This window comes from Polyodon spathula, chromosome 28, assembly GCF_017654505.1.
Source record: "Polyodon spathula isolate WHYD16114869_AA chromosome 28, ASM1765450v1, whole genome shotgun sequence".
NCBI lineage: Eukaryota > Metazoa > Chordata > Actinopteri > Acipenseriformes > Polyodontidae > Polyodon > Polyodon spathula.
The window spans coordinates 1,125,132-1,138,161 of NC_054561.1; the positions used below are offsets into that span (position 1 = coordinate 1,125,132).

General features: G+C 41.7%; 1 protein-coding gene and 1 long non-coding RNA gene across 2 annotated transcripts; both read left to right on the forward strand.

The window, feature by feature from the left end:
• The first annotated feature begins 6,265 nt into the window (after positions 1 to 6,265).
• Positions 6,266 to 7,037, forward strand: LOC121301798. The gene is made up of 3 exons (XR_005947648.1): positions 6,266 to 6,412; positions 6,674 to 6,775; positions 6,889 to 7,037. It is a non-coding gene; the product is annotated as an uncharacterized LOC121301798 (long non-coding RNA).
• A 571-nt stretch (positions 7,038 to 7,608) lies between these two features.
• Positions 7,609 to 13,030, forward strand: snf8 (SNF8 subunit of ESCRT-II). The gene is made up of 8 exons (XM_041231646.1): positions 7,609 to 7,957; positions 8,566 to 8,616; positions 9,388 to 9,526; positions 10,718 to 10,822; positions 11,443 to 11,515; positions 11,646 to 11,787; positions 12,427 to 12,501; positions 12,622 to 13,030. The coding sequence occupies exons 1-8, from the start codon at positions 7,904 to 7,906 to the stop codon at positions 12,757 to 12,759; spliced, it is 777 nt and encodes a 258-aa protein (XP_041087580.1). The 5' UTR covers positions 7,609 to 7,903; the 3' UTR covers positions 12,760 to 13,030.

Consider the following 13,030-nt stretch of genomic DNA (forward strand, 5'->3'; position numbering starts at 1 on the left):
TACACTCCTGTGGTTAATCAAAGTGAAAGATTTCCTTCACTAGATGCTATTTCATAATATGCATCTTTCAATTCTAAACATCTAACTAATTCTATAGTTGTGGGGTTGATTTTATGTAACTGCAGGAATGGGAATATGACTCCGATTGCATAGCAGTTTCACCCATTCCAGGAAAATGAGCCTGATTGGCCCCCAGTGTATAGGTAACAACAGGAATGGATCAAACTGCTATGCAATGGGAGCTTATTCCCATCCCTGTAACTGGATCTCTAGGACTAAACATTGCATTGTATTTTTCCTGGAAGAACAACCTAAAAATAAAATAGATTTGTTTTCCTTGAAAATATCACAGGACAGCTAGCAAACATTTATGAAAAAAAAAAATCTGCACTGTGATGTCACCTTCAAACTTTATGTAATAAGTGAATAATCTGCATTGTGATGTCACCTTCAAACTTTATGTAATAAGTGAATAATCTGCATTGTGATGTCACCTTCAAGTGAACAAGGGTTGTATTGATTAAACTGGAGAGTGCATCATGTTTCTTGGGAAAACAAATAACAGTGATCCCAATATAGTACATAAGAACACATTATTTCAAATAACTCGATTCATTAAAGACAATCTACTGGTCACATCATATTTAAAATAAAATAATATTGTTAATACATATACATTGCTTTGTTGCACAGTGGTAGATTGCAGGCTACAATAAAAGGGAATTTACATTTATGAACCAGCTTTGGCTAGTGTAACCAAATGAATTGATAAATTTATAACTAAATCCACAGAAAGTATTATTGTGACTGTTCCTCTCTATGTGATTTACAGTGAGTAATCACCCAGCAATGGGGAGGACATGACTCAGTATTTATTGTACAATTTACAAAGCACATTTTCTTTTGAAAGAGGTAAGGGTCTGTTTTTTCTTCCCAGGGTTTCTGGTTAACGCAGCCACTCGTTCCACAATAGGTGTATGTTTGTGTACAGTTAACAGGCTATAAGAGCATATAGTGCCACCGCTTATGGCGTCATTAAGTAGAATGTGTTGCCATTGGAAAAATGATAGACTTGTACGCGGGCATACAAACAAACAAACACACACACACACACACACACACACACACACACAGAGAGTCAGATTTGAAAGCGTTGGAATAATTTTATTTTAAGAAGCAAAATAATAGATTATGTTAACGTTTTTAAAGAAATATACAAAAACAAAATAACTTAGGTGCAAGTAGTAATCGTTACAATAAGAAACTGTTTACTTAGGGTGGGGACCATCCCCCGTTATCAATACGACTCATTTTGCACCGGAGCAGAAAGTCACAGATGCACTAACCTCATTGGGAATACCTTTGTTGACTTTTTAAGACAGGAAAAAAAAAATCACAAATAACTAACATATAACATAAGGAAATACAGTTGTTATAGGTGCAAGTTTCTATATTTGATTGGTGCACAGTCAGTTTCTGCAAGCGCAGGTTTTTGCACGGTGCCAATGACAACAGGCTACCAATTTCTCTCAGCTGCCGCCACCGTGTGGACAATCCTGGTAATGCGAACACGTGACGACTTACTGCACTTACACTAATTCTGCAGTTAATTACATTAGCGAGGAGTGTGAGGGTTCAGTGACGATGTCAAAGCTCAAGTCACGGTTCTACACGGAATTATACAAAACAAAGGCTGTACCTTTCTTTTTAAAACATCTGAATTTAACAAATAAAACATGGTTTTAGTTCAACTTTTATTTTTTAGTTGTGGGTGGTTCTTTGTTATTCGTAAAACAATACCGAGGAAAAATAAAATCGTACAAAAAAAAAAAAAAAAAAAAAAAAAAAAACCCTTCAATACATTACACTGCATAGTCCCCCCATTTCCCTCTAAATGTAAGATGAATACAATGTAGGCGTTTCTCTTTCTTCAGCCCTGATATGAATCAATAAAAAGTCTCAAACAAGCTGTCGAATTCCGATCACTAACGAAACTGCCCAAGTCATAACCTTAACCTCTAATGTTTTCGTTTAAAAATAAGACACACTTATTGGGTAACAAGGTTATCAGTGCTTCATACAATACGAGTGCAAAGGGCAGAGGGAAGCTGTCTGAATTAAAGAATGGATTTGCAGTTATTTTATTGTCGGTTTGATATCGTTATAATGATTGAAACGCGATCTATTAAAATGTCTTTCTTCAGCACGTGTAGCTGGATCTACATTCGCATCACATCCAGTGGAAAAAACAAACAGAAACCTTCCAAGCAAATAATTAAACATTAAAACACAGGTAAATATGCAGTTCGTCAAGTTCCCCAACATTTCAAATCAGATGAGAATAATACAATCTTTCGGGGTTTTATTTTTCTTTCTTTGGTGTGCAGTTGAAAAAAAAAACAACAACAACAAACGTTTAAATAAACCAACGGGACTAAATATAGTGGATGCCATACATGATCACAGTCTGCTGCTATATCTTCAGCTGATTCAGATAATACGAAAAAAATTAATTACTACAAAATGTTGGGAAACGAATTCTTCTGAGCCTCACTATTTTCAATTGAAACTGGATCGAAATATATTGTGTTTGCTTATTAGCGTTTTAGGAGGGACACTGTTGGCTACGGTTTTCTTCCTATTTTGTCTGGTTTACGAAAAATAAATACATGAAGGTGTTTACTAAAGTTATTAACAAATAGTGACTTTATAAAAAAGACCAAAAAGTGATAGAAAAGCGTGGGATTGTTATAAAAGAAAAGGTATAGGTACACAAGCTTAATGTCTATGTGACACTAAAGATGGAGTTACTGTAAAAACAAAACAAAATGAAAAGCAATATTAATCTCAGTGAACGTTTCACTTGATTAGCCCAAAGTTAACTTTTAACCGTTTCCCACTCAGAGTCCAGTTGATGTATTAAAATCCCCACACCTTACACTACACTGGAAAGTAACTTTAAATGAGAAATAATTTGGGGAAAAATTATACAGAAATATTATAATAATAAAATAAGGAAATAACGGGACTTTACCTGTTTAGCTCCCCCCCACCGCTTCCTTTGGAAGATATTTGATATCTTCTCTTTCTTAAACGATTAGAAAAATAAAATAAAATAAATCTCCGACAAATACATTTTAAACATTGTACAAAATCATATTAATCACCGCCTTACACCTCAAAACAAACAAACAAACAAACAAACAAACAAAAGACCGTTAATGGGTGACCTGCACGAGCCGAGTTTGAATCTCACCTCGGCAACTATCTCGCGCCTGCAGCGCGCGTGTCTCACAGACTCTGCAGAAAACGTTGCTCAAGTTAAAAGAGTCGCTGCAGCCCACAGACGAGCAATTAAATGACGCTTTTTAAAATTTTATTTCGTTAATACATAAGGTCAGAGCATCACCACCCAGGAAAATAGATTATGTATTTCCAGAACTTCACACGATGCATCTATATCTATTTATTCAAAGTGTATTGCAAACACACACACACACACACACACACACACACACACACACACACACACACACACACCACAATTTAGAGAAAACAGTGTTAACAATAGTTCAATATAAAAATTATTAACTTTTGAAAATTCGTATCTAACCGACATTAAATCCAAAAAAAATTATATATATTTATAGGGAAATATATATATATATATATATATATATATCCCTTTATATATATATATATATATATATAACAACATGTTACACATAATATTCTACAGTATAAAAAACCCTAAATTAATAATATCGCTCTCAAAATACACAGCTTTTCTGTGTCAGGGAACCAAAGCAACAGGATACGTCGCACCGGTAATAACTTCCGGGAAAAAAATCAAAAAACAAATACACAAAAATAAACCCCATCAAGCGCATTGACTTAAAACCAGCTTCAATCGCCGTGAACCGCGAGGACTATTAAGGCAGTAAAGTCCTTCATAAAACAATATAACGATTACTATACAAACCCCACACCTATCCGGTGTCTAAATGATGCTGTAATAGGGTTAGATGTACGCGTTTTGTGTGGGGTTTTCAACTGTAACCGTGTAGTCCCCGTCAGTAATGAACTACTTAGGCGATAATAGATCAATTATAGCGTGTTATATAATCCAACAGTTTGCAAATGGCCGGAAACACTAAACTACACGCCTGTAGATTATACAGTATTGATCACATTACATTATAACGGATAATTAATACTTAATGTGTCAACTGAACTTTAATAAGATATAACCTTTACCATATACAGTAAATGTTTGATCTAGCTATATATACAAAAGTAACGCAACGTACAGTACAGTGCGTTTTTAGTTTTGAATTATTCAATCAATCAATCAATGTATCTGTCTGTCTGTCTATCTATCAGTGAGTTTATCAAGATATGTAATCAATCTATCAATATCTTGCATATCTTAAACATTCTGAACAAATGATATTCAATATTAATCTCTCTCTCTCTCTCTCTCTCTCTCTCTCAGTCAGTCAGTCAGTCAGTCTGTCTTTATCACTGTCAGTCTGTCTCACTGCACAATACCTTCTGCAACTAACTGTACACACACACACACACACACACACACACACACACACACACACACAATGAATGTATTCAATATATGTTTAGGCTATACATATTTTCAATGCTGCTGTTTAAACTCTCAGCGCCAAGTATGTTCCTCGTTCAGATGGATTATTTATTTAGTTTTAACCCTAATTGGCAGAAAACTAAACAGAAAGGTGAATAATATCATTTGTTTTTCCAGGTGCGCTTTTTTCCCCCTAAGATAAAGTGCCTAATGTTGCTGAAATAACGCGTGTCGGTCCTTGGATCACCGATGACTACGTCACAGCCGTCCCCAGCTCCGTATAAAGCAAGGGTCCCGGCGCGTACAAGCACACAAGACACCTCTGCGCAAAGCACACCGCCAAGCACATTCAAAACCGCGTCGACAAGGTAGGACTTTTATCGAACTTAGAACGCACTCCACTGTAGAAGCATGGCTTAGCGCAGTGAAGATAATGAACCAGCTCCTTCTGAAACAGTTTAGTGCGGTAGTCTAACTAAAGCACAGCACAGCGCAAAATAGCGCAGCACAGCACAGCACAGCAAAGCGCAAAACAGCGCAGCGCAGCGCAGAACAGCACAGCATAGCACAACACAACGTGGTAAAGCACAGTGAAGATAATGAACCAGCTCCTTCTGAAACAGATTACTGTGGTAGTCTAACTAAAGCACAGCACAGCGCAAAATAGCGCAGCACAGCACAGCACAGCAAAGCGCAAAACAGCGCAGCGCAGAACAGCACAGCATAGCACAACACAAGGTGGTAAAGCACAGTGAAGATAATGAACCAGCTCCTTCTGAAACAGATTACTGTGGTAGTCTAACTAAAGCACAGCACAGCGCAAAATAGCGCAGCACAGCACAGCACAGCAAAGCGCAAAACAGCGCAGCGCAGCACAACACAACGTGGTAAAGCACAGTGAAGATAATGAACCAGCTCCTTCTGAAACAGATTACTGTGGTAGTCTAACTAAAGCACAGTGCAGCGCATTGAAGATAATGAACCATCTTCTAAAAACTTTAGTGTGGTAGTCTAAGGTAAACGCATAGCAAGGTGTAACGGGCAGTGAAGATAACGACCCGTCCTTCTATTGTGACTTGGTCTCTCCAGTGGAGGCACGATGCTAAAGCAAAGGGGAGTATCGGGGAACGGGGGACGGGCACAGCTAGGTGTGATAAGAGCAAACCCCACTTCAGCTCTTCGTGTTGTGGATGTAGTTTTTGAGTCGCAGTCAATCGTTCCCTCTACAGACCAGCAGAGCTAAGATGTCCGGGTTCAAGAAAACTTCTATCCTTCTATTTTGTGTCATGGGCCTCGTCCTGGCGGAGAAGGAGAAGGACGAACGCAGGTAGGAACAGACCTCTGTTACATTCACTCCGGTGCTATTCGTGAGAATAGCGGGCAGGGTTGTACTCGTTTATTCATTTATTTCATGAAGCTGTTTGTGAAAGAAGAGCTTAGGACAGCTTGTAACGAACCCCATTGCTGGCAATGGCAATATTCCTTGTGTCAATACAAATCTATGTTAGGGCTCCTTCAAAGGGAGGCAATGATGATACTGCAAGTGCTAAAGAGAGGTGATAGCATGGTTAGCGCACTTTTAAACCCCCGGGCAGCAGTGTCACCATTACTGGGTGCCCCACCTCTCCACCCTGCGCGTGTCTCTGTCGCCGTCTCCCCCAGGCTGAGCGCAGTGTCGGGGGACGGAGCCCGGCTGTTGGACAGACGCTACGCGGAGTCCACCATCGCCAGCGACATGAGCAAGATCATGGACTCCATGGTGCAGAAAAACTTCGTCAACTTCCTACTGACACGCCGAGAGAAGAAGAGCGAGTGAGTAGGGGGGTGGATGGGGTGAGATTTGTCTGTGTGTGGAGGGGGGGACGAGATTACTGGCCAGGCTTTTCAGGTCACGTCGCATTGCATTCTGGTAAGTGTAGTCCTGCTGTGAAAGGACCCCGACTCAGGTAAAACGCACCGGCGTGCATTGCGATGTGAGCTGAAGAGGTCGAACTGTCCCAAACTGTCCTCCTGTGCACGATGTCACATGTCAACCCTACTGACACTGTCTGTGCGCACGCCTCGCTTTCACAGGCACCCCGCGGCTCCCGAAGGGACGGAGTCACAAGATCTGTTCAACGGCCTCATCAAGCAGGACTTTGTGGAGTGGTTTCTCAGCAAAGCCAGCAAAGAAAGGTGAGGTGGACTTCCAATGGCAACCACCTGCACCACTCTGCCCCCTAGTGTACAAAATAAACACCGCTTGTGCTCAGTACTAATTATAATATATATTTTTTTTAATCCTGCAGGACTCAGTGATGTCATCCTTCAGCCAGGTAGACCCACCTATCAGAAGACAGCAGAGCAGTCAACCGGACACACCGATTGACCGACATTTCTTCATTTTTTAGACTTAGGATTTCAGATTTTAGAGACTTTGGTTCTATTGTAAATACAATACAGCAATTGTATACAACATAAATAAACAATAAACAATAAAATGATGAAATCATATAAAACCGTATCTAGCTTGTGTTTTACGTGTCCTAATATGTGTGCGGGAGCTCTTTTAGTCATTAATAATAAAACACATGCCTTGAATGAAGTAATAAACTGATCTCCTGTGTGTGCAGAAGTGACATTGCAAAAACCAAGATAAAATCATAACAGATTCTACCAACACCCAAATGAAAGGAAGATACTGCTACACGTAACTGAAGATGCTACTCACAACCCGACCTAGAATCAACTGCAATTGTAACAGTGCAATTCGCAATGCAATTGTAACAGTGCAATTCGCAATGCAATTGTAACAGTGCAATTCGCAATGCAATTGTAACTGTGATGGGGGTACACTATGCAAGGCGCTATATAAAAATAAAGATTATTATTATTATTATAGCAAACAATTGTACTGAAGGATTTTTTTAAACATTGACGCCACAGCAAGGCCTGCCCCATAGGGGTTTTAATGTGAACGCCATCTTTATCACAGAGAGGAACCAATCTCACCCTGTCTCTTTTGCACTGGACCCAAAACAATGAAACACAACTCGGAAATGAACTTCTGCCGAACAACAGCTTACCGAATGCGATATCGCTGGAAGTAATATAATAACGCAGTATAATAACGCAGTATAATAACGCGTATTTAATAGAAGCCAGCAGGCATCGCAAGCGCCCGGCAACAGCGCTGCACAGTTTAAACAGCTTGCAAAGCTCAAGGCGCCGTCAGAACACGTCTTGAAAAACAAACAGTGAAGGCGCAGCACACAGGGGACTTGAAAACATAGCAAGAAAAAAACAAACCAAAACCGTTTGAAAATGCACAGGAGAGGTGTTGGTGCCGGGGCGATTGCGAAGAAGAAGCTTGCCGAGGTAAGCGCTCTCAATCCAATTTCATACAGGCGGTGTGCCCGGTGAATGCTGCTGCATTGTAAACCTCGGATCATTATCTTCTTCTTCTTCTTCTTCTTCTTCTTCTTTCTGCTGGTTTTGATTCCAACCGAGCTCTCAGCTACTTCGAGACCCATAATTGAACTGATTATTTGCTTAATTAGACCTTTTTAAAATTGTTTTCACCTCTTAAACAAAAGTGTTCAAGTTAGCTGTAACGTTTTATAAGTAACAAACTCTTATTTTTTTAAGAGCTAAAAACAATTAAAAAGGTCCGGCTTAAGCCCATTTTAGTTCAATTTAAGGATGTAGTTCTCGTTTGGAATGAAAACCAGCAGAGTTAGCAGATCCCCAGGACCGGGGTTGAGAAGCTGTGTCCAATCCCGGTCCTGGAGGGCCAAGATTCCACTCCAGGTTTTACAGGTAGACAATAAACAAGCCTGGCTGGAGGGTTAATTAATTCAATTAAACAATTCAGAACAAGGTTGGAACAAAGACCAGGGGTGGAAGAAGCCAATTTGCTGAACAGCGATCTTCACGTGAGGAAACTGGTGTGCTTGTAATGCGTTTGTATGTCTCCTGTTTTTCAGGCGAAATATAAAGAAAGGGGGACAGTTCTTGCAGAAGATCAGCTCGCACAGGCAAGTCGTTTCATTGATTTTGGGCTGGGTTACCATGTGGGGCATTGCACACTAGAACAGGGTAAGCAAGGTTAGTATATTTCTGAAAAGTAATTATTCTGACTTTTGATTATTTTTTTTCTTTTCAATAAAAACAGTTTAATTCTGGAAACAAAAAAGGAAAATCGAAAGAAATGAGCAATCACGTGTAAAAATGTTAGTAGAAATCTTAAAACCAAACCAAAGTGCAGGTTGAAAACCAGCAGGACTCTATCGATGAGGGGAAAAACAAACCACTGAGTGTGTTTGATAGAGAGTGCAGCACATAACGTTGAAGCCGACACTCTGGGATCCTTCAACAAGCTGTTTGATGAGATTCTGGGATCAATAAGCTACTGACAACCAAATGAGCAAGATGGAACGAGTGGCCTCCTCTCATTTGTAAACTTTGTTCTTATGACTGCAGGTGTGCAGTTTAAATCCAGTACAAAAGCTGGGCTTTGAAGATGAGAACCAGCCTCGGCAGGCTTGACTGTGGCATTGCAATTAGCAAAACAACTCCTTAATAAACAAGGGGTCCTGCGCCCACGGTAAAAAGTGGAATGGGTCTAGATGGAAGGAGAGTCTTCTTTCCAGTGGTGAGGGGGTGCAATGGGTTACCTAGCCATGTTGCTGAGGCAGAATCCCTGGGACCCTATAAGACCCGACTGGACGGAGTTCTGAGATCAATCAGCAGCTGAGACCCCCCCCCCCCCCTGGTTTTGTAAATGTTTCTTTCGTTCTTGTTTTCAGATGTCGAAGCAGCTGGAGACCTTTAAGACGCACCTGGAGGAGTTTGCAAGCAAACACAAGCAGGAGATCCGGAAGAGCGCCCAGTTCAGAGTGCAGTTCCAGGACATGTGTGCCACCATTGGGGTCGATCCGCTGGCTTGTACGCAAAGCCCCGCGCTTTCCAACAAACTAACAGTGCGCCCGCACACACAGTCACTAACACACACAGTCACTAACACACACAGTCACTTAAACACAGTCACTAACACACACAGTCACTTAAACACACACACAATCACTTAAACACAGTCACTAACACACACAGTCACTTAAACACAGTCACTAACACACACAGTCACTAACACACACAGTCACTAACACACACAGTCACTAACACACACAGTCACTAACACACACAATCACTTAAACACAGTCACTAACACACACAGTCACTTAAACACAGTCACTAACACACACAATCACTAATAAACACAGTCACTAACACACACAGTCACTTAAACACAGTCACTAACACACACAGTCACTTAAACACAGTCACTAACACACACAGTCACTAACACACACACAATCACTTAAACACAGTCACTAACACACACAGTCACTTAAACACAGTCACTAACACACACAGTCACTTAAACACAGTCACTAACACACACAGTCACTTACACACAGTCACTAACACACACAGTCACTAACACACACAATCACTTAAACACAGTCACTAACACACACAGTCACACACAGTCACTAAACACACACAATCACTTAAACACAGTCACTAACACACACAATCACTTAAACACAGTCACTAACACACACAGTCACTAACACACACACAATCACTTAAACACAGTCACTAACACACACAGTCACTTAAACACAGTCACTAACACACACAATCACTAACACACACACAATCACTTAAACACAGTCACTAACACACACAGTCACTAACACACCATGCCCGAACGAGTGGGATCAGTATTCGAACTGTTTTAGAAATTACTCGTAATCTTTTAAAAAGAAGAAAACAAAAATAAACATGAACACAATTTAGCTCTTTTATTTAAACATCATGTAATTAACGAAGCTACAGAATGATATCGCGGAGGTCTATACCGGAAGCCATAATAGCAGTGTCACAAACTGTGTGTAATTCAATATAAGCAGTGTGTAATTCAATATGTAAACATAATGTTATTCAGCAGCTTTCATTCGACTTTCTCAAGCAAAGTTAGTTAATTCTAAATACAGGATGAAGCAAAACCACAGCTGTAGATCTTTAATAATAAAGCCAACATTTTGTCTTTCTTTTTCTCTCTGTGCTAAGCTGGGAAGGGCTTCTGGTCGGAGATGCTGGGAGTGGGAGATTTCTACTATGAGCTGGGAGTTCAGATCATTGAGGTGTGCCTGGCGCTCAAGCACAGGAACGGAGGCGAGTCTCTGAGGGATCCGTTTTAATTTCGCCTCTGTCGACCGTGAGGACTTCTGATTGTAATAGTGCAGTTTGTAATGTGTTGTGATTGGACCTGGTTTATGGTCAATATCATTGATCGAATCCAGTTCACTTCCACAGCGTGTTTCTGTATTTGTACTGGTGATTACTGCTTTGTAATAGCATCCCTGTTCTGCCAACCAGTCTCGCTGGGATGAAAATAAGACTCCCGTTGCACAGCAGTTTCACCCACTCAAGGTTTTACTACCAGCTTGATTAGCCACAGTGTGTACAGGTAACAAGCTCAGGTGTGTCTTGCTAAACTCGTAGTAAAACCAGGAATGGATCACACCGCTGTGCAACAGGAGTGTCCAACTCTATTTATTTTGATTCATGGCACAAACTAACACTTCACTCTGGGCCTCAAAATGTTTCCTAGGTCGTGAGACTTTAGTCAAAATGCATTTTTTTAATATGAAGCACGTCCAAGTGAACAAGTATTGAGATCAATGAAGTTAATGGAGAGTGAGAATGAAAACCCGAACAGGGCGGGAGTCTGATCTCCCTCCTGCCCTCGGGGAAGTCGAACACTGCTCTGGGCTGATGTGTTTGTATTTCAGGGCTGATCACTTTGGAGGAACTCCACCAGAGGGTGCTAAAGGGACGTGGCAAGTTCGCTCAGGACGTCAGTCAGTAAGTGGGGCTTTTAGTTTTGCAAAACAGTTTGCAGGTCGTTATTTCCGTCACTGTGTGATTACAGTTGTTCTCGTTTGGAAGAATGATTTTTTAAAAGCGCGTTTGCAACGCTGCCCTCTCCCCACAGGGATGATCTGATTCGGGCCATCAAGAAGCTCAAGGCGATGGGGAACGGCTTCGGGATAATCCCAGTGGGCGGAACCTACCTCGTCCAGTCCGTCCCGGCAGAACTAAACATGGACCACACTGTTGTCCTGCAGCTCGCTGAGGTGAGGCCCCCTGAGCCCCAAACCCCCCCCAGGGATGGGAATAAGACTCCTATCATGTGTCACCCATTCCAGGTTTTACTACAAGCTTGATTAGCCCCAGTACGCACAGCTAACAAGCTCAGGTGTGTCTTATTAAACTCGTAGTGAAACCAGGAATCGATCAGCCTTATTGCCATCCCCAGAACGATACACTAAGGGACTTTTTTGACCTGAAAAAAGAAACAAGGACCAGGGGTCACAAGTGGAGATTAGACAAAGGGGCATTCAGAAGAGAAAATAGAAGGCCCTTTTTTACACAGAGAATTGTGAGGGTCTGGAACCAACTCTGGGATCAATAAGCTACTAACAACCAAACGAGTGTGAGCCAAATAGCCTCCTCTCGTTTGTAAACTTGTTATGCTCACTAATGCCACGATTCACGGGACTTGTGCTTTTGGTCTCGTCTCGCTTGTATTACATGCCTCTGCCACGCTACAATAATGATGTCTGGTTTTGATAAACACAGCAATAAACAGACTCGGAGAAGTGGACAGGGAGGGGTCGACCTGGGGTTGTGAATCCAGGGTTCCTCTCTGCTTGGAAGCCTTAGTCGCTCTGGTGCTGTATTAACAAGCGTTTCCCCGCGGTTCTCGTTTCCAGAAGAAAGGCTTCGTGACGGTGAGCGAGATCAAGTCCAGTCTGAAGTGGGAGACTGAGCGGACCTGCCATGTGCTGGTCAGTGTGGGGAGGGGGGGGGGGGGGGAGGGGGATGGGGCAGGGGGCAATGTTAAGCAAAAACAAGTGGTATTGAAGTGGAATTGAATTTAAATCTGGGTTCTCTCCCCCCTGCCCCAGGATGACCTGCTGAAGGAGGGTCTGGCTTGGCTGGACGGCCAAGCCGCGGGGGAGCCCCAGTACTGGCTACCGGCCCTGTTCTCTGAGCTCTACTCCCAGGACGTGACCCCCGAGGAGGCCAGCGAGATGGTGCCCTGAGCAGAGGGGTGTGGGAGAACCCAGAGCTGCCCTGTAACCACACCGAACACAGAGAAACCCAGCATGGGCTGAACCATTTACAGCATCATCCATCCTCCCCACCTGTTTGAGGAGAGGCTACTTTTGTAATTTCATTTGGAGAATTTGTCAACTGGCATCATCTAACCTGTTATTTCAATGATTTTGTTGTTATGATAAACTTTACTGTAATTTTGTTAACCGAAAAACTGAAGTCTAACTGTAAACGTCTCTAATTACACGAATGAATACA